Source organism: Pseudopipra pipra, chromosome 14, assembly GCF_036250125.1.
Source record: "Pseudopipra pipra isolate bDixPip1 chromosome 14, bDixPip1.hap1, whole genome shotgun sequence".
Classification (NCBI taxonomy): domain Eukaryota; kingdom Metazoa; phylum Chordata; class Aves; order Passeriformes; family Pipridae; genus Pseudopipra; species Pseudopipra pipra.
The window spans coordinates 11,492,213-11,514,137 of record NC_087562.1 but is presented as its reverse complement, the minus strand read 5'-3'; the positions used below and the strand labels follow the sequence as shown (position 1 = coordinate 11,514,137).

Below are 21,925 nucleotides of genomic sequence, written 5' to 3'. Positions count from 1 at the left end.
TCTTAAACCTGTATCCTTATCCCTTTTGGTTTTTTGCTGGAAAGTACTTCAGCTAGGACTGATATGGATTGGGAACTGGGAATTCTTCCTCTCCTGTTCCTGAACTGCTGAAGAACAGCTACACCAACACACTCAGCACAAGCGTGTTTCTTCACATTTATCTTAGGTTAGCACTTTCCTTTATTTAACTGTCTCTGATCTGACTATATCTGATCATTCCTTCATCTCATTTTCACTTAACCTTTTGCCCTCCACACAGACTAAGCATCCTATCGGGTATCGCCCAAGGGACCTTCTTTCCCCTCCACTCCCCCTTCCTCCACTCTTTCTCCAATTTAGGTGCTTTATGCCATTCCTGGTAATTTACCTGATTGCATGGAAGGAGTTGTAGATCTTTTTATAATTGCTGTTTTACTTAAAACATTGATTCTTTAGCTCCTGCCTGTTTTCAGGTCATCACACCTCACTGGAGGTTTCCCTGGCTTAATGAGCAGCTCTGAAACCAGAGAAAGTACCAGACGATGGAGGGCATTGTACATTCTTATATTTGAAAGCCACTCCATAGCATCCACAAGAGGATTCTTGGCACCTGCCTAGTTAAACTGAATGTCCAATGTTATCTCTCCAGGCAAGTAAGATTCTGGCAATCACTGTAGTCCTATTTCACTCGTTCTCAGTCTTTTTGACACCAACACATTAATTCTCCCAAGCTCCTTTGGCAGCTGTAAGGAGTTCTCTCTTTTTTTTTTTTAATATGATTGATAATATTGAGTATTTCTTTTAACCTTTTACTGCCATTGCTGGGCTAGGTGATAGTTCCTATGCTCCGATGTTAATCTCCACTACACAGTAGCACATCTTCTGATCACCTACTCATCATGGAGCTCATTTGCAAAATGCTGCTGCTTAATTTACAAAGTGTAAGAAGCTCCACCTGGAATTAGCCCTACAACGTGTCATTCTCCCAATACTCCCACTGTCAAAGGTCACATAATGCAAATTGCTTTATGCAGAAACTCCTTCTAGTTTAACACAAGGAATGGCAACCCTTGGACAAAATGTGACTATATAGTTTCATATGATGCACTGGAAAGAAATACATCCTAGAAAGGGTGCAAATAATGCAGCTTCTCTGGTTCAATGCAGGATATGACCCAACTGAAATATACTGGTAAAAAATGTCATCATTTTCTTCACTTCCAAATTCTCAGGGAAAAAAAAGAAAAGGAAAAAAAGGTTGTCTGAGGAGACACAAATATATAAAAACAAAAAGACCTCCCAGGCTGACTTGAAATATGTTCAAATTACACATCTACTCTCTGCTCCCTAGAACCCAGTAAATATTTCTTTGGCCCTACAAAGTGTTTTAGTCTGAACCCAGGAAACCTCAGACTGACCTTGAAAATAAGATTCCTCAATTTTCAAAGTAAATGTCTTGGCCACATTACTGGAGGAGTTGCACTTCTCTGATTGAACGTATAAAACTTGTGTCTTTTGGCAAATGGGGTAGATTATACTGTGGGGAACTGGTTGTTTTCCCAATTAACTGACCATAGGCACTTTCAGACTCTCTTTCTCAACTTTTACACCTCAGTACAATGCTGGTGGCAAGGTTAAAATATCTGTATTGGGCCATAAGGGGCAGGGTTAAGCCTGTGAAAAGCAGTAGAGTGGAGATACACTGACCTACCTTGCTAAGCATCCAGAGCATATCTCCAGAGATTTTATTCTGTCTTCTCCTCAGGTTGTACTGGATGGCTTAACAGCTTTTGATGCTGTAGCATCCTTCCAGCTTAGCTTGAATCCAGTTTGAGATTTTAGATTGTCTGGATTTGATTAGCTTTATCAGTTTATTTTCTTCTGATGTTTTTCTCTTCTGCCAGCTGCATTAACTCTTCTTTCACCCAAGACTCACTCCATGGTGGGTGTAATGAAAATACTCTTTTGCAACAGTCTTTGACATCATCTCCTGACAACATCTGACTTATATTCAGGTATAAACTTCCCAGGTCTGTTTATCAGTTCTCTGTGGAAAGGTAGAAGTGGAAGTTCCACAAGGAGTGGAGGATAAAAAAGGTCTCAAATTCCTCTTCTGATGACTGGTCAATGTCTCTCAACTGACGCTGAAAATCACTGTGATCGTAGCCTTCCTTTTAATATCAGAGCTGCTTTCAGGACCTCAGACATAACTGCCTTCTGTCCAACAGTCTCGTTTAAAACAGACCAAAATAATAAAGATGGACACTTTGATCGAGATCTGCCATATTAATTGAATTAAAGCTGGCTTTAATTCTAACAAAAAAGCAAATGCAGTATTGAGTGCTAAATAAAATAAGGTGATGCTTTTTCAAAATGAGCCTTTCCGTTTTTACTTCAGCTTGAGTTCCTCACTTGAGGCCAACCATAAGTGTCGGAATGCTGTCAGCTAGTGTTTCATGGAGGCTTCTGGTCCAGGGCACCAGTGCAGACATCCAGCTGCCCAAGCTGTGGCCCTTGCACCCTCTCCATGTCCTGCTGGCTCCTGTGTGTGCTCAGGGTTTCATTAGGTTGCAAGTTGTAGCCACGTGGTGCAGATTTAAGAGCTCCACAGGGCTCAGGTAATATCCATACATCTGAGAAGGACAATACTGCTCTCCAAACAGAATGAACCTTTGAACTTTGTTAGGGTTTTGATATGACATTAAGCCTCAGATTTATAAAACCAAACCAGAACAAAAGCGTACTTGCTTTCATTCTGTGTTCTGATTTTGCACTAAATTGTCAGCAAAGCAGACCTTTTACCTATAAACAGATGGCACACAATTCTATGGGATTTTCCCACATTTGATGAACACACATCAAGTCCATTTACATGAGCATGGAAAATATTAAAATGACTACCAGGTCTGCATAGTGTAAGACACCTGGAGCACATTGCTGCCAGCAAGCTTCTGAGGTGGGGATATTCTGGCACACAGTCACAGTTCTGGGGACTGGGCCATTTTTGACTCAGGTTATTGCATCTTTTGACACCTAAAGACATGTTGACCTCTGACCCAGAAACATCTGCAACGTCAAACTATAAAATCGGGAATGGAAATGTAGCCTTTTTTCCCCCCTTACTGTTATTTTTATTTTCTATTGAAAAGGGTTTTAAAAGGCCTATGAAATGTAAAATTGCTTTTTTGCCATAGTTGCAAAACTCATTTCAATTTTTATCTGAGATGCACTTGTAGAAAATTTCCAGAGTTGAAAAGCTAATACAACAACCCCACTCTGAGGACCAGAGTCCAAAGCCCTGAGCACCGCCCAGCCTTCATCTCTGGGGGCCTGAGGAAAATGGGAGGGGTCTGTCACAGTGACCAGCCTAGTCCACACTCCCTCCATTCACCCCTGCTTTTCTCCAACAGTTTATATTGCCTGCAAAGTTCTTGCATATTCTGACTTTCCTTCCTAAAGTAGCTCTGGCTGATTTTAACTCACCAAGCCCTAACTTTTGCTTCTTCTGTGCAGGCAAAAGTGATAAGTGATAAGGCAAAAGCATCACTGCTGCTCCTCTGACATGGCCCATCCTGGGAATACCAGCCCTGCTGGTGTCTGCACCAGTGACTGTAGTTTCTTATACTGTATACTAATGCCAACTGAAGTCTTCCTTTCACCTTTTTCATTGCTCCGGCAACTTATGTGCACAGATTTTATTTTAATTAATTTTACCTAATAACTTCCGCATGAGAAAACTGAGCTGAGACCTTTGTGTGTGTCAGTGTTCCCTCCTGTAGAATGAATTTGTGTGGTTTGTAGTAAAATGTGACTATCTTTGCATGAATGGCACTATAGAAATCCCCAGAATTATTGTAGTCAATTTTTTGTTTCATTTAACATGAGAGGTAATATACTATGTTCACAGATGGGTTATTGCTGTGATTGAGTTGGCCAAAATTAACACATTTCCCACGAAAAAAAAAAAAACCACAACAAAAAAACAACAACAAAAAAAAACCAAAAAAAAACAAAAACAAAAAAAAAAAAACAAAAAAAAAAAAAAAAAAAAAAAAACAAAAAAAAAAAAAAAAAAAAAAAAAAACACCAAAAACCAACCAAACAAGAAACTTTGGAAAAGTTTCTCATTTCTGAGTACAGGCATTTTATATTAGAGCCTTAGAGCTGATTCTGTCTCTCCCAAGTTATAAACCCTTATGGATGTACCATAAAGATGTCCACCTAATGCAGAGAAAAGCAGATTAATTGATCACAGTAATATATTCTTATCCACTGAATAAGAGCATTCCACACATTGTTTCTTGTTTTGTTTCTGGCTTGTAAATCTTCATTGTAGAATACAAATGAAAATGACCCAAATATGTATTATTTATGAATAGGACTCTCAGATATTATGCTTTAGATTGATTGTGTTAGACAGGATATAACAGAGGCACAATAAGTCAATGAAAAATAAAAAGCGGCAAAAATGTTTCATGCTAAAACTGTAGTTCTAGTGACACCTCTTATATAAAGGACATTTCCAGCACATTGACATTTATATTTATCATGGCTGTGCATGTGATTTACAGTTGTCTAAGGTACTGAATATCAGGAATATCCATGCACATACACACCCCTTTGAATGATGGCAAGTCATAGACTGCTGCATTGCCCCTTATACAGCAAGCTTTTCCTCCCCTTTTTATTTTTCTTCTCTAGCTGCAGGGACGCAGAGGAAGCAGTAGATCAATAGGGTGTCTTGACTGAAGTTGCCTGCAGCACTTCCATTTCTCAGACTGGACACTGATGCTAACTATCAATAGCAATAAGAGGCTGTCTCAGACAGAATTAAGGCTCCTTCTTCTGCATGGCTGTCTGGTGCTTACTGATAAACATCTTGTGCACAGGATTGCAACAAATAAACCATTTCAAGTGTGCAAACTAGCCACTGTCATTCTTCCTATTGATACTTGCTGTGGGCTGACGGCACTGATAGTTATTTTCATACAGCTGATAACATGTTAGATAAGGGTAGAGATGGATAATAGTACAAAGGCATACTGCTATAAAGTGTAGAAACATCATTGATGAAATTCTCTCTGCTCCTGTAGAAACCCTGAGACAACAAAAGACGAAAATATTGACTTATGTTCAAACTACTTAAGAGAAGCTACAGCTAAATTTAACTATTTATTAACCTCTGATTTTTAGGTAATGTTAAAGATATCCTGCCAAGCTATTTTATTCAGATGTTATTCATTTTTACCTCTACTGCATTTGCAAGTTTATTCTGGAAATAAAAGTCAACAGGGGCTGGATGCAGCTATGATATAGATGGGGAGGTGATGTGCAGCATCATGGTCACTTGTCATTTGGCCTGAGCTATACACCACACTAGCAGTTGCTAATTTTGGAATAACTGAGCCACTTTAGCCTCCCTCCCTGCAAACAATCAATTTGTCGACTGATCTATAGCTCTGTAGTGCATTCGTGGTTTTCAGCCTGAATAAGGATGAAGAATCAGGTTCTCACCCACCCACCCATTAAAATACCCTGGCCCAGATCTTCTTGGTGGTAAGTCCTGTTATAACTCTGCTTAAGTCAGATATCCAGTGGAGTGATGCCAATTTGCATCAAATTAAGTGCTCACATGCTAATTGAGGTTTATTTTACTTTTAATTTTGCTTTAACTGATGAGGGCAGGGGAAGTGGTTCAGATGCTCTGCTGTAAAATCAACAGAGCCTTATTTCATATCCTCCCTCTGTGGAGCTCTAACCATCTACAGGAGCAAACAATTTGCCTCTGAGACATCTCCAGCTTTATATGAAGTGGGCTTTTCAGATTAGGAGGCTCATTTTCAGAGAAAAATTTCAGTGATACATTTTGAGTTTTAGAGTATCCCAAACAAAATGCTTAAATAACATTGTTTTCTTTCATAATAATTTTTTATGTTAAATCTGGCAAAGGCTGATGTGTTTTATAGGATGAGACTATTTTGAAGGTACCTCTGTTGTTGCTGAATGTTTAAATTAGGATGGTTGATGAGAAAATAAACCAGAGCTTCCAAGACTTTAGGGATACCAGTTATGAATAGCCCTACTAAAAATATTTGCATAAGAGGATTCCTGAATATATGTCTGTGAATACCTGTATTGACTTTGAAAGAAGTGAAATAAAATGTTAACTGGAATTTAATATAGGAGGAGAAGAAAGAACAAAAAGAACCACACTGCAACTTGTAGAATAATCACTTACTGATAGATATTTTCTGTGTCTGTACCATATGCTGCAGCCAGATTTGCCCACCACACAAGAGCAGTTTGGGGGTGGAATAGTTAATGTCTGTAGACTGCTCAGAATCACTGCTGTTATTAATTGTCCTCCAGTATCGAACATGTACATTTTACATTAATATGCTGACTAGCAAGACAGAGCATGCAGTTTCTAGCTGGGGAAGCTGGAATTTCAGAAATAGCTTGGCTCTTCACTTTGATTACTTTCTGGCTGGAGAGTTGGAGTCAAGCTAATTCATTTTGTAAACATTGCTGGTCATTCATATACAGTACATGGCATGAATCAGCGCTGGACAGTCAGACGGGTGCAAGTTCAAAAGTCCAGATTAAAATTACCATTTCACTGCACACACTATAATCCAGGCACAAAGTGAGAAGGATCATATATGTACTCAGGCAAAATTCCCACACACCCCCCCCCCAAAAGTGGAAGGTTTCCTTAAGAAAGGTGAAGAGACAAGGGTCCTCACTATTTGCTGATGAGCCATCCACCCCTTGCACCCTAACAGTCAGCCTTCAACAAATATTTATACAGCTCAGGGATACAGCTATAGCTGCAACATTTCAGCACAAATATTAGGCCACAACCTCAGCGAGTCTAAATTGGCCTCAGTGGCATTACAGTGATTTACAATAGCAGAGCTTCTCCCTCCTTTTATTTTTTTCCTCAGTGTGCCTCTCACACAGTATGCTATACATGCTTCTTTGATTGAAGAGTGGATTCATTTTAAAGTAAAAAATAATTTTAAACCATCCTACTAAAGTTTCTTCTAAATTTGAAGAGGGGCTCAGCAAAAAAAGGAAGATGTGTTAGAAAGGTGACTGTGAGTTTTCTGTAGCACAGCAGCATCAGCTGAGTTGGGGTGCTAAGGCAGAAAGCCATTCAAAAAAAGAGTAATTGACTCTTTTGTTAAAAAAAGATTATTTATATATATATATATATATACACAAACAAACATAAAATCTGGTTTTACTACTCCCATTGCAGAAGTCCATTGTGTGTGTTAGTTTAACAGCAGTTATGTGGAGATATAACTACACAGTTGTGTATTATAATATTTGTTACTCAATGTCACTAAGCCAGGATTCTTAAAAAATATATGAAATCTTAATTTTTTTTTCTCCAGTTTTTCAAAACAGGAAACATTAATAAAGCAATATTTTTTTTTCCAGTGTGACTTGAAGCTGGACACAGAGAAATGGATTACATTGCATATTTTCTACACAAACATAGGGATTAATTTAAATTATTCCCCTAAATCAAAATAACTAGACTTTTTGGCAGCCTTTGAAGTTTAATGAATGTTTATTCTTGCCATCAAGTGTAGGTTTTGGGACACCCTGCAGGACCACTAAAACAAGATGATCTAAGGCTATTTATATAAAATAAGCCAAAGCCAAGATGTTTGTATTCAAGTCATGAAGAAAATGCAAGTATTTAAAAGCAGCTAATATTTTGTTTTACAAATTCCAAGTTAAAGATGCAGAGTTGTTCCCACTGTGCTGTCAATGTCTGTAGCTTAGGGTTTATACATTAACTACAATTCTGATGATTTCAAAAGTAGACTTGATATAGAAGAGGTCTCTGCTGCAGCTTGTATGCTCTCCTAGGGCTGGTTTCCACTCTTTTAGGGACACAGAAAAAGTTGCTTTGCTCTTATCTTCCAGAGAACTCCTTTCAAATGTCTCTTATCAAAGTTGACAACAAGTACGTATTACTTACAGACATTTCAATGTGGGTTTTCTGTAGAAGCAAATTAAATCAGGTCATGGGATGTAATAAACCAGACATAGGATTTCCAAATACATTCTATTTCTTTCATGGTTAACACTTTTTGAAGTGCACCACTGAAATGCTGCATAAATGTAAAATCTGGTTTGCCTCTGATGACTGTGATTGATTAAAACAGTAGGTAATGTTCTTGGAGATATTTAGCTTCTGATAATTCAGCCATACAGACAGTCTCCGATTTTTTTTATTTTTTTTTCTGGAGGGCCATTTTCACATGTACAAAAAATCCTTGAAAACTAGATATTTTTTATATCTAAAATTCACAGCATGTCTTGCTGTTAAATTGCCACCTTAGAGGCCTTTTTTAAATTTCATTGAAAATGCATATTAAATCAAAGTGATAGACACATGTAATGTAAAATGTCTGTCAACAATTAGAATCCCATTTAGAAGTTTGTAAAGCATAACAATTTAAAATGAATTTAAATTGAGAAGGAAAGTTTTTAGATTGAGAAGGAAAGTTTTAGCCTGCAGTATTGCAATTTTGTTCAGAACAAATCCAGGGGTTTTTTTGCTCTTTTCTGAGTGAAGGAGAAATAAAAGAGCCAGAGCTTCTAATGTAATTGTTTCACTATCATGTGTCAGTCAAGCAATTTCATTCTTTCAACAATAAAGTCCAGATTATATTATTTTATTTTGAAAGATATAATAAAGCATCAAGAATGCAAATAATGTAATTCCATGTAAAATCATGTTGCCCTGTTATGGAATGATAGAATAGCCCAGGCTGTTCAAAAGATCATCTGATCCAACCTTTCAATGTGAAGGAACCTCGAACACATTGCAGCTGAGCCACTTGATAAATCTGTGCTTTTGTATTGAAAAGTGCAACTGGTTTTATTTGGATAGACTAAATCCCTATCCAGTAACATCCATGTGGTTTGAAAAAAATCCTTTAAGGGAAGCTTTATAAAATATCCTTTGTATTCTTCTAAGGTTTTACAAGCTTTACCTACAAACCTCCTGGATATCCTGAAACCATGGGATCCCCAGGAAAACAGGACCTGTGGCACACTGAGACCAAGTGCCTCCAAGGCAGTTTTGGCCTTGTGTTGCTGCACCACTGAAGACTTCCTTACCTAAATGGTTCTGAGATTGGCAGTTAAAAGGGTACAAAATTTGGGATGACACCTGGATTTTCCGAAAATTTAGGGCCTAGCAAAATCTGGAGTTACTGTAACCATCGACAGTATGGTTTGCCATAAAATGAAAGTATTTTCAATTAAGTTCAAATTTTGTAGGGTTTTTTTTTTTTTAGTTTTATAATATGCACATTTCCAAGGAGTATTCCACAGTGTCAGATTTCTACACTGAAATTAGAATAATCTTGCAGATATATGCCAAAGCTTCAAGCACAGAACATTGTATTCTCTGCAGTGATCCATAGCTCCTTTGAGCAGATACACTTCCAGGACTGATATACTTGTGTGTAATTCCTCCAGATTAAATTCTGGCTGTTTCTAGACATTCCAGTTATCACTTGGATTGATTTTATGAGAATGACAATAAGGAGACAGAATAATAAGAAATCGAAGCATATTCTATAGTTAATTTCTGAGAACTTTACATAGTGTGCTACAGGTTACAATTACTACAAAAAAAGATAGTGTGATATCACAGGAAAAAAAAGGATGCAAATTACCAGTAACTGGTTTTGTCTTTCATTATTTAGTATTTTGATTGTCTTTAAGTAATCTCGTTGAAGAGCCGAGATTACCCGCGATTAGCAGATTTGAGCAGGTGGTTTAAGGAGCTGTACTCCGAAAATGTCATAGTTGTTTTGCTTCGAGAAGCAGTGAGTGCTTTCCCAGTCACCAGCAAGCAATTCCTGCAGGCTTCCCTGAATGTGGCAACCAGCACCCGTTATGGGATTTTGTTGCTCTAGGCAAAACATTAAACGCAGGCCCCTCCCAAGGCACAGTCTATAGCACAGGAACGTGTTACTGAACATTCTGCAGCCCTGGGCAGCTGTGTGCTCCGCGGGGCTGCTGGTGCCAGTGCTGGCCCCAAATGTAGGGGTACCAATCTGTCTCCCCCATTAGGCTCACGGCCATCCCACTTTCACCTTTGCACTGAGTTTTACCTAATTGCTTCTGCTGAGCGTGACCCGTCGCGGCACACGGGCAGGGCTTGTTCCACTTTCCAGCCATCTGCCAGCAGTGGGGCAAAGGGGCAGCAGGTCTGGCAGCCCTTTGAGAGCAGCACTGCCTGAAATTGAATTTTGCTATTTGAAAATTCTAGGAGTGAAATAAAGAGAAAGTGAATGATCCTGCTTGAACAGAGTGAGCGCAGCAATGTTATTGTGTTGTGACGTTATATGTACAGGGTTGGAGAGGACAGTACTGAAGCTGGAGAAAGGAATGAACCATATTTATCCTTTCTTTAATTCCACTTAATTCAGTACATTGCTAATGCATTTGGCTCTATGTTTTCATTTAACTTTTATTCTTGTGTATTATAGCACTGCTTTTGTGCAGCATGAAAATGGAAGCTGCTTCAACAGCAGAAGAAGCCAGGTTGACTAAACTCGAGAGACAGAACAAGTGACTTCCAGCCTTACAATGTATGGGAGTGCAAAGGTATGGAACTGTCAACTAAACATGTTAACAACAGAATTGTTACTAAGAGGTATGGGATTTACATGCTAGTCATTGTCACTGATGCCTTCTCTAAATCTTTCCTTTATATAACAGTTGTTTACACTCCTGAAGTTAGTAATGGGCCTGATCTGGCACACTCACACAAATACAGCTCCTCTCAGAAATCGGTTTGTATAGACTGGGGGCTTAGATGCATATTTTATTTGCAAACAGCTGGAACAGTTTAAGAAGTTACTGCATCACACTTTGTTGCCCCATGCAGGAGATTTCCATCCCTTGCTGTCAAGGATGTTGTGCAAACGTTTCTCCTCATGCTGGTGCAGCACAGACTGGCAGAGCCCCCCGTAACAATTGCCTCAGCTCACTGGTGGGACAGTGACTTCCAGGTGTGGGGCAGTGATGAACAGTGGTCAGAAACGTGTTCCATCATCACAGTTATCCCCTCCTCCAGATTTGCTCAGGTGCAGTTCTAGACTGAAACACTGCTCGTGGTATGCTGTCTATGCTCTGCTTCCTGCACAAGGATGAATGTCACCAATCATGTTTAGGATTGGGCACTCACACTGCAAACTTCTGAGGACAAGAAAAGTAGCTTTTCATGTTCTCAGAAATGAATATATGCTGTATCCTTGAGTTTTACAAACTTTGATGAAAGTTATTCCTAAAAGTAGCATGTTGTCTTATACTCAAATAGGATTCTCCCTGATGTGCTTTGCCTGCTGCAGGATGTATGTGACATACTGATGGGTTGAATTGCTGAACCATTCCAAACTGGGTCTACCTTTGTCTTTGCATGTAGGATTTTTGCACCAAATGCCTCTAGTATTATCTAAAACTTACTCAAGCTTTAAATTCTTATTCAGGCAGTACCTCTAGGGTGTCAGTGGCCAGGAGCAAGCTCAGATGAGCTTAATGATTGTGTACAGTCGTGGGGAGAGCCAGTTAGTCTGCAGAAAGCTGCTTACAACATGCAAATAGATGTGTTCTGCAGCCCTGGACACTCCATGTGAGAGGGAATTTGAAGTTCTGTGAAGAAGGACCGAAACACAGAATACGTAACTCAGGGTGAGATTCAAGAGATAGTTTGTAAAGCCAGGATGAAAGTCCAGGCTTACTATATAAAGCATATGAAGAATGGAAACAATTTTTCTAACCCCAAATCTGGTTTCTGGATTTCTGAGGAAGGGTCTTTTAAGTCTCTTTTCGAGGATTGTTCTTTGAATCCTGTTACTTGAGCTTCTCTTACGTAAGGAAAGGAAACTGCGAGGCTCATTTTCTAGGTGGTAGCTGTGTGATCTTGAGTTTATGAAGCAGCAGTTTTCAAGGCTCTTTCTGGGTCACTGATGTAGTATCTGCTGATAGTTCAGTAGGGCTGGCTGGCAGCTCAGCGCTCAACTCTTTTCTCTCTTTTCTGCTGTGGAATTATTCTGAGAAATCAGAAACTCCTGGAGTTACCTTTTGAGGTAGGTAATGGCTATTGTTGCCATCTGAACATTATATGATCACTAATGGGAAGAAAAGAAAACTGCAAAAGTGTGGCTGGGGGATCAGATTGCTCCACGAGGAAATGGGCTCCCCACAGGACCAGATAGTGCATGTGCAAGTCTGTGACGGAACAATATTTGCACTCAGAGAGGTACGTGCTGCATAGTGCCATTGCAGACCAGTTCTCTTAACAGGCTGGCACAAACTGGGGGCAGAAGGTGCGTGGGGAGGACTCTGCTTAGCTCAGGCATGGAAAGCAGAACATTATTCATGAGGCATTTACTTTATTGCAAGTAGCGGCTGCCAGGCCAGCTCCGTGTGTTGATGCAGAGAGCATGACAATTTTCACGTTGTAAACACCATGCATTAATCAGGGCACCTCAATATTATGCAAACAAAATGCACGTACTTACAAATACTTCCACTGTATTCGAATCAAAAATATGTCATGAAAAAGAGAGGGCTTGTCAGGTTCATTTCATTAGGCAAGAAATTTGGGACTCTACAGGCAACATTTCCCCTGAGGCTTGAAGCATGTTTATTCTTTAATCGCTATGTATTCTCCAGATTAAAATGAAACCTTAAAATGTAAATAAAAATGCACACTCTGTAAATCTGATTTGACAGCAAAATTCTTTTCGTGCCAACAACACATGACTACCTTGTAAAAAATCATCTGTAGGTTCTATTACAGAGAAAATTGTCATGTGAAATTTTGGCCTTCTATTTGTATTTTGACAGACTGTAGAACTCTTGTGCAATTTTGATTCAAAGGTAAGCAAATCCTGAGGGAACACCTTTTTTAAGAACACATATTTTTCCTCAAACATCCTGGAAAATACCTCCCTTGGTCCTACTCCTTCATTTGCTTTTTAATGGCTCCCACCTCCATATTTTATACTATTTTAAATAGTTCTGTGACAAAGAAATTATAGTTATGTATTTTATTAAAAAACAATACTAAGACTCTCATAAATAGGTACCCGGATGCAGAGCAATTGAGTGAAGTTTTCCTACTGCATAAAGGCACTTTTCTTAAAGCAAGATGTCAAGAGGAAATCTTGACTGATATAGCTAGTTATAGCTCATCATCTGATATCAGATGTATTTTTTTCATGACTCCTCTTTTGACATGTACATATTTCAGTGTCTCTTTCTTTTTTTTTTTCCCTTGTCCTATCCTGAGGTATTTCTGTGATGAGAGACATCACAATATGTCTTTGGAAGATGTCTTTGTAGCCCAGAATGGTTTTTAGGTTTTGTTTTTTCTTTTTTTTTTAATCTAGGGCTGGAGAAATCTCTGTCACTTCATTTCTAAACTTCTGGTTCTCTGGTGGAGCCACATGGTGGCTTTATATGGCTGTGATACACTAGGATATTAAAAAAAAAATTAAACTGGGATGCAGAGGCATGTGGCTTGCAGAGAAAACTTCCCCTGTGGCACCAAATAAAATTCTTGGTTCTCTATAGAACTAATAGACTCATTCTGACCATACCTGATGACCACTGTGTAACAAATTAGTGGGAAAGTTTTCTGACCTAAGCAGCCTATCTGAAATACTCTCTAATTTATTTTTTAACCTAAAAAAAAAAAAAAAAAGGTACATAAAAGATAGAGTGATGCCTTGGGAGCAGTAATAATGTTGAAATCAAGAATCAAGATACTTTCTCAAGTGTATGGTATTTAATTTAAAAAAATTCTTATTTTTTAACATGGTAAATAATACATTCTAATATAAAAAGATGTCAAATAGAGGAAATAATGATAGGCTTCAGGGGGTGAGAATATTTGTAATTACTTGCACTCTCTAGTCATGTAAAAGTGCACGGAAATCTTTTGCAGTGCTGCATATTTATCTTTCTGTATGTTGTTTTCCTGCCTTGTGAGCTGCAGATACAGAATAGTTGCCCATACACTGATGTGGGATCTTTTTTTATTCCTGGGATTTTAACTCTCTTGCCTGAGTAAGAGAATTTTCCATCTAGCTTGTTTACTTCATGATTTATGTCTAAATTGACAGAGTCCTTCGGAGGCATTCGTGTTAAATTTGAAACAAACATATTTAATGCTCGTGTTGTAATAAAACACCTAAAAGAGCAGATTAAAAAGATATGCACAGAGGGGTCTGATTGATTGAGGGATTGATTTTACTACTTTTCCCGTAGGTGGGTAGTGATGGCTGTAAATCTCTTGATAATCATTTCAGAAGCACCTTCATCAATAAACTCAAAAGGGACAGCTAGGTGTAAAAATTTGCCGGCCATCAGGTCAAACAAAAGGCAGCAAATATGTAAAGAAAGAATTGAGTTAAATAATCCCACCTTGACTGGTTATGGCATTAGTCATTTTTATCTCGGGGGCGGAGGAGTCCCCATCATTGAGATTCTCTGGGATTTAGGGGAGAGAGAGGGAGAGGTTCTTTCCCTGTTTTTTTTTTTTTTCCCTTTTTCCTTTGGCTCAACCCGTATTGCTTACGATTCAATTATGCGGCTAAAAGCTTGTGTTTGTGAGCAATGATCAATTATTAGTTGTCAGTAATAATGGAGAAGGATTCAATTCTGGTGCCCCCTCCCCCTTTTTTTTTCCCTTCCCCCTGGAGAGTTACCATTAGGAAATGAATTAAAAAAGAAAAAAAAAAAAAAAAAGAAGAAAAAAAAAAGCCAGAAGAGAGAGCAAGGAAGGGGGAAGCTGACAGCATGTCCACAAAAGTAGTTATACCTAAACCCACACAGTCACAGGACTTGAAATGTCCATAGTGAATAGCATGATCCAGGCTATTGATAATAAAACAATTCCGGAGAGCTGGTGCTTGCTGCCCCGGGGTAGCTGCGCCCCAGGACTGTCTCAAAAGTTTATTATACATCGGAGCATAAAGCCAAGTTCCCAGCTGACTGCAGCATCTGGAAGCCCCTAATTACACACATTTCTAAAATATATGTAACCTGTGTTAGCTGACAAACGGCAAACTTGCCAGGTCAGCTGCAGCGCCGTTTGCAACTCCAGTGCAGTGTAGCTTTTTCAGCTAAAATAAAGGCAAAAAGAGAACATAGAAAACGAGGAGGAAGAGAAGGAAGGAAAAAAATATAAAGACCAAGCGTCCTGCTAATTGAAAGGCGCATATTTTCGCAGGGTGACCGTGCGAGTGGCCCGGTTACCGGAGAGGCTCTTTCCCGCAGCCGGTACCGCCGTGCGGGGCAGCGGGGCCGGCGCGGAGCCGCAGGTTGGGCTGCCCCGACCCTCGGCTGCCTCCGCCGCGGAGCTGCCGCCAGCCCCGAGCGGCTCGGGCAGGAGGGGTCGAGGGGCATGTGCACAAAATATTTAATCAGTTGGATTTCCCCCCCGCACCCCAGATCGTTATTAACGATGTATTGTAACTATATGAGGGGATCGCGCAGCTTTTAACCCCACCGTGTTACGGGTGTTGTGTCTGATCGCAAACCTTAATAACAATAATCCAGTCTAGCGTGATGCATCTCATTGGAATCGTCTCTCAGCAGAATGAACTGCAAATTATCCCCTGTTTACCATCTCCCTTCAGTGCTCATCTCAATGAACTGGAGATCGATCCCCACCACGGGTGTCTTGCAGCCAGGCTGATTTGCATTGAAGCACATTAGAAAGCCTCCCACCTCCATTAAAAAGAATAATCCGAGGGGGGAAAAAAATCTCCAAGGTGTGGCAGGGAGGGAAAAATATGTCACTGTCATTTGCAGCTTCGAGAGGGAAAACCCGAGATCAGAGTATTTACGCTTGTGAACTCTCACAACTTCTGTTAGAGACAATGACGTTTAATTGATGTATTGCTATCAACAACAATAAAGACCGATTTTTTTCTAGCCCTGGCACTGCTGCTCTGCCCCCACCCTTTCCCCACCCCTCCCGGCCCCCAGCGAAGAAGAGGAAAACAAACAATAAATAATCAACCGGTCCTGGATGAAATACCAGGCGCCGCTTTAGCACTAGCGAGGAGAAGAGAAACGAAAAAAAAAGTTGTAAAACTTAATTTCTCCGGATTAATTTCTTTTTCTTTAAACTACTCTTTTTCTTCTTGTTGTTGCTGTTGTTGCTTTTTAATTACTGGTCCACGGCCGCCTTTTTCCAGCCACGAAGTAAAGGTACTGCGCATCTGGGGAAATTTATCTCAAGCTTAATCGGCAGAAGTATAATGAAATTGTAAACGCGAATAATTTTGGGAGAGCGTCTGGCTTAGAAACCGTAGGAAGCTAATGGAGTGATTGATATAGTTAGAAATACAGACACAAATATGCAATAGATCCGCGTGGGTATTTTGTGTGCATCTACGTGTGGCTAGCAGTGAGTAACGTGTGCGCTTCTGTGCGTTCAGGTTCGGTTTCTTTCCCACTGTCTCAGGGTAAGGAGGGTGACAGCCTGCGCTGAGTGTATCCATCTCTGCCGAAACATCTCTTTAAATATTCAGTGAAAAATAATGTCATGTGAAGTACCACCTATAGCAGCATTATTATCTTCATTCTTCAACATCATCCCCGCTGATAGCTTCGTTTGTCTTTTTCTCAAAATCTACTGTACCGAATGCTGCGGGGAGGGAGGGGGCTCGCCCTGTGCAGAAATGAAAAGAAGCGTCAGTGACCACTTTGCAACGCTGACTAAATACTGGAGTGGCACCTGGGAGGCTTTTTCGGTTCGTATGCGTTTTTTGGTTGTTTTTTGCGGCTGTTTTTTTCCCCAACCCTTCTTCATAAACGTTTTACTGTCTCTTTCGTTTAATAATGAGAAGAAAACGCCAGTGAGCCGGTTCCTCGAATGGGAAGATTTGTCCCTCTCTCCCTTCTCCTCTCCCTCACTCTCTAGGTTTTACCGGCTCATTTGAAATTGAAATGAGTTGTATCTGATCAGCCTCTTGCTTTTACAGAGAGTTTGTTAATATTAATACGGGAAAAAGGAGTAGCTCCTATAGAAGAGTAAATAATCCAGCGGGGGGAGTAGGAGGAGAGAGCACTAGATGGGTCAGGGTGGAGGGAAAAAGCCGCCTGCGCTCCTGCTTCTGCCGGTTCAGCTTATTTCACAGAGTTAACTTTCCGTGCCCGGAGCAGCGCGACACGCGGAGGGGCGCGGACAGCGGAGCTCGGGGGGACACCCGCCATTTACCCACGGTGCACGTGTAGCGCTGGATATACGAGATATTAAAAACAGAGTTATCTGTAGCCTCTCTGCAACTAAACTTTTTATTTCAAGACCGTGACATTTGTTTGTAAGACGCCTCTCCTCTGGAAGTAACACACGGGCATAAAAGTTCGGTGTGTGATGTACGTATCCCATGACAGGAGCTCAGTGCCCGCAGGGTCCCCGTGCTGAGAGCGTTCGGGACCGGGGACAAGCAGGGGAGCGCAGGGGCCCCGGAGAGCCCCGGCGGGCCACACTGAGCGCAGCCCGGCCGGCCCTGGGACCCTGCGCGGCACCGCGGCCGGGCCGTTCTGCTCCGCGCTCCGCTCGGCGCGGCCAGGGGCGCCTCCGGCGGGCAGATGCGCGTCGCTCCCGCGTCCGAGAGGGAAACAAAAGTCAGGATCGACCCGGGAGGGGATGGGGGGAGATCGGGGAAGCGGAGGCGCCCGCGGGCCGGGAGGGGGAGCGGAGCGGGGCCGCGGAGGGAGGACGCACCGCCCGCCCCCGGCCCCGCTCGCCCCGCGCTCCGCGGGCGGACTGACGGCGGGCGCAGCCAACCCGCGCGGCGCGGGGGCGGAGCGGCCGCCTGGTCCGCCCGCCGCTCCCAGCGGCGCCCTAATTGTCCTGGGAATGTGTGAGGTAAAAAACAAACCCTTCCTATTTTCAGCACCCCTCGGGCCGTGATATATGGAAAGAGAAGTGGAGTTGCGGGGGGAGGGGGGATGAGCGGGGGAGAGCTGGAAGAGGGCGAAATGGATCTTTATTTGTAAATGCGGGAACGGGCGGGGGGGGAGAAAAAAAAAAAAATCCTAAAACTTTTTGCAGCAGCGGGACGGAACGAGCGGTAGCGCGCGGGGCCGGCGGCGGCCGGAGCGGGGCCGGGGCTCTCACCGCACAGGCACTTGCCGGGTGCGGGGCCGACCCTCCGGAGCCGATGCTCCCCGCCGACCGCCCCCCGCCGTGCTTCCTCCCCCGATCGATTATTGCTCACCCTGCCCTCCCTCCACCGGTTCGGGCTGTGGGCGAGGCGGGGGGAGCTTTGGGGGAAAAAAAAAAAAAAAAGAAAGAAAAGAAAAAAAAGTGAAATGCAGCTCAAAGCTGCGGGAAGGAGGGAGGGAGGCGCGGGGAGCCCGTCGGGGCTGGAGGAAGGGGCGAGGGGAGACACATTCCTATAGTAACCAGGATGGCGCGATGCAGCTCCAGCTGGTTGCTAAGAGGGTTAAACTGTATCCAAACAGCTTTGGGGAAATCCAGCCCCTTCTCCTGCCACATGGATCGACTCATTGGGTGGGAGCGGCGGAGAGACAAGGGTCTCCAGCAAATCAGCGCCTAATTGATTAAGGCGAGCTGGTTTGAATAGAGCTGGCCATGTGCCAATCGCCTTTCAAAGAGCCCCTCTATGATTAATCGCAATGCATTATTGATAATCATAATTATAGCAGGACACATGCGCGGTGCGCGGAGGATCGGGGAGGCTGGGGGGGGGAGGCTCGATTTCCGTAATTTTGAGAAGATTTTTTTTTAGTAATTTTTTATTCTGCCCCAGCTGATGTTTGAGCCAGCATGTCGCGGAGGAAGCAGGCGAAGCCTCAGCATTTCCAATCCGACCCTGATCTGGCCTTGTTATCCCAGCGAAATGGTGAGTTCTTCTCCTCTCCCTCACACACATTTTAACACAAACACACACGAAATAGATGAACTTACCTTACGGGGAGTCGGGACCGCGTCGGGCAGCGGTGCAGGACAGAGCAGGATCTCCCGGAGTCACACGCGGGGGGGGTCCTTCTGGGGTTTTGGTGCAAGTTCTTGGGTTTTATTTAATTTTTTGAACTCAGCGTTTTGTTTCGTGTGTTTCTTAACAAAACTCCAAACTCTTTCCGTTTTTTGATGTTTTCCCTCCGCCCTCTCCCAGCGGGGCGGTCTGGCATCCTGAGCCCGCAGGAGATGGATCCGCGCCCCCCGCGTCTCTCTCCGCGCCCCGTGGAGCTGGGAAACAAAGTGGGGCTGCGGTGGGGCGGCTGATCCCGTAGCCCCGCGGGACGGGTGCCCCGTCCGGCCACACACGCTGCCCGCGCCGTCCCCCCGAAAAGGCCGGAAAATCCCCCCCGGGCACCCACTTTCTCGCCCGTCCCCCCTTCCCCCCCCGCGGACCCCAGCGCTCCCGCACCCCCCGCTCCCCCGCAGTCCCGCCGAGCGGAGGACGCTGCCCCGCCGCCCAGCAGCCCCGGCCTCCGGCTGCACCAAAAGCTTCCTGGAGGCGGAAAAGTTGCCGCCGCCGGGCCGGGCCGCGGGGGGATCGCCCCGTCCCGGGAGCTGCTGCCGCCGCCGCGCCGGGCTCCGCGCAGCCGCCCCGCCGCAAAGGGGGCTCCGCGGCCGCAGCGGGGAGGCTCCAGGGCAGCGGGGAGCTGCTGGCTTTCCCTAAGGTTGTGTTTTATTTTTATTTTTTTCCTCCGTCTCCCCCTCTCCTCGAAGTTGGTAAGCGAGGGGGATAAGCTTTGTGTCCGCCAGGATTTGCAGAGAGGGAGCATGTGAAGTATCTTTTTTTTTTTTTCCCCTTTCTTTCTCACCCCCCTTTTCCCTCCCCTCCGGAACACGGGGATTTCGTAGGAGTCCGGCACAGCCCTGCGGGCGGCGGAGGGGACGTGCCTCTGCCCGTACCTGTGCTGGACGCGGGGCGACAAGTGGCCGGCTAGAGCCGCGGCCGGGCGGCCCGGGGCAGCGTCCTGCCGGGGCAGTGCCCTCCCTGCGGCCGCCACCGCAGCCTCCGGCCCCCCCGGCGGCCATGAGGAGGGCGACCGCCGCAGAGCCGCGGGGGGACCCGCCGGCCGCGGCGCAGAAGCGCTTCAGGCGGGCAGGTAAGGGAGGAACGGGGTGCGGCGGAGCCCCTTCGCCTCCCGGCCCGGCCCCGCCGCTCAGGAGCACCGAGCACTTCCCGCGGCAGCTTCTCCGGGAAGCGGTGGCGCGGGACCCTTCTCCGGGAAGCGGTGGCGGTGCCGCCCGGCCCTGGGCGCGGCGGTGCCGGAGCCTCCCGGCTGCGCGGAGGGACCGCCGGGGACAGAGTCCCGGGCTCCGCGCGGGGAATTCGGTCGGAAAGTTTGTGGGATGTTGTGCTTCGCTTGTGAGCGTTTACCCGGCTTCCAAAATCCCCGGGACGCCCGCTTTGTACACCAGCAAATAGATCAGCATTTGCTCCGCGGAGCTCTGTGAAACGTTTCTTAAAAGTCATTTGGGTCCTGGGAGTCGACTTTTGGTTTTTAGCTGAGTTCTGCGCGTATTGAGTGCACTCGAGTTTTGCCGTTTCCTCAGCATGATCCCCTTTCTCATCTCAGTAAACGTATTTATTTTTCTTACGATATTATTCCCACTTCCGCTCGAAGTTGGGAGTAGCAGTTGAGGAAGCGTTAGGGTTCTAGTTGTCTTTCATCGGCCTTCTATGAAAGAATTTGGAACTTCTTAAAGTGAGCAGAGAAAAGGAAAGCTGAGATGGAAATTATCTTGCTGGGAAAGCAGAGAGGGATTTTTCACATCTTCACTTCGTATGATTGCATCTTTTGACGTTCACTATCTATTTTGTTTGTTTTTAGTGGATGGAACAGGTCAAAACAATCTCCAAGTATGTTTTTTAAAAGTAGCCGTTTTCTTCTGTTTTTAGTCTTTTGATCTGATTTTGCACATCGTTTTCAAGTGAAGGACAGTGGGAGTGTGAGAAAGGAATGTTAACTGAGCAGCTTTCCTGCCTGTTGCTAAAGGATGTCCTTGAAATAAGTTGGATCTTGCCTGAAATGATGGCATGGCAGTGAAGCTTTTGTTTGGTTTACGTGGCTATCGTAAGTTAAAGAAGTGAAAAACGAAGTTTATTCTTTTCAAAAAGTACTGAGCGGTTTCCTAGAAAAGCGATGTGCTTTACTAAAAAATCTGTAGGAGCCTTCCCCTTCCCTTCTCTAGTACCAGTATTAGGTTATGGTTGGTTTACATGGTTAGACGATAAGTTCTGAGTAAGTTACCCAGAGGGTGTGTTTTGTAATGGTGCTTCAGGGTTCAGAACGCTGTAATAATATTAGCATAGAGCTACCCCTGCCTTTCCGGGGTCCCCAGCCCTGGCAGCAACTTCACACTTGAGCAACACTAGGTGGGTGAGCTGCGACGAGGACGAGTTTGCGTTATATGCCTTGAAATTGCAAAACAAAACCTCGAAATTCCAAGCGCTCCTTTCTTCTCCTTTCATACTGTGAATTCAGGTTTGCTAATCCATCCACAGTTCGCACAGGGTGCAGGCGAGTGAAGCATCGCTAGCCCTTAAGACACTTGCAGTAAGGTAGTGCTGGGCAGTGTTTTGAGCAAATGAATAGAGTGGTTCCGTGACGATTTCTTGCATATGATTTGAATTCTGGTTTATTAAAAGTTTCTGCAATGGTTTCATATCTAAAGAGCAATAGGAAAAAAAGTTCATCAGACTGTAACAGCATGTTTTGGTTTGGGTTTGTTTTTTTTTTTATCGTGCTTTCTCTCTTTTTTTTTTTTTTTTTAAAGTTCAAAGCTCATGCAATTCACTCCCACCAGGAAGACTTTCCACTTTAAATGTATTTCTGGTGCAATCACTGGATAAGTTAGTTTACCCTTACAAAATCCTGCGTATGTGTACATTTGATA

At 43.6% G+C, this 21,925-nt stretch overlaps 1 protein-coding gene and 2 long non-coding RNA genes across 3 annotated transcripts in view; 2 read left to right on the top strand and 1 right to left on the bottom strand.

Annotated features, from left to right (window-relative positions):
• Positions 1-3,868, top strand: part of LOC135422139 (uncharacterized) — a 94,720-nt gene extending 90,852 nt beyond the window's left edge. Inside the window, exon 12 of the long non-coding RNA XR_010434325.1 lies at positions 453-3,868. This is a non-coding gene — a long non-coding RNA (uncharacterized LOC135422139). The remainder of the gene's footprint in view (positions 1-452) is intronic.
• Positions 3,869-16,242: 12,374 nt separating this feature from the next.
• On the bottom strand, positions 16,243-19,376 carry LOC135422140 (uncharacterized). Its single transcript, XR_010434326.1, has 2 exons — positions 18,980-19,376; positions 16,243-16,711 (listed from the first exon to the last, which is right to left on the bottom strand). It is a non-coding gene; the product is annotated as an uncharacterized LOC135422140 (long non-coding RNA).
• Positions 18,334-21,925, top strand: part of SALL1 (spalt like transcription factor 1) — a 15,008-nt gene continuing 11,416 nt past the window's right edge. The window contains exon 1 of the mRNA XM_064671159.1: positions 18,334-18,914. Within this exon, the coding sequence (XP_064527229.1) occupies positions 18,839-18,914 (76 nt within the window). The 5' untranslated portion in view covers positions 18,334-18,838. The remainder of the gene's footprint in view (positions 18,915-21,925) is intronic.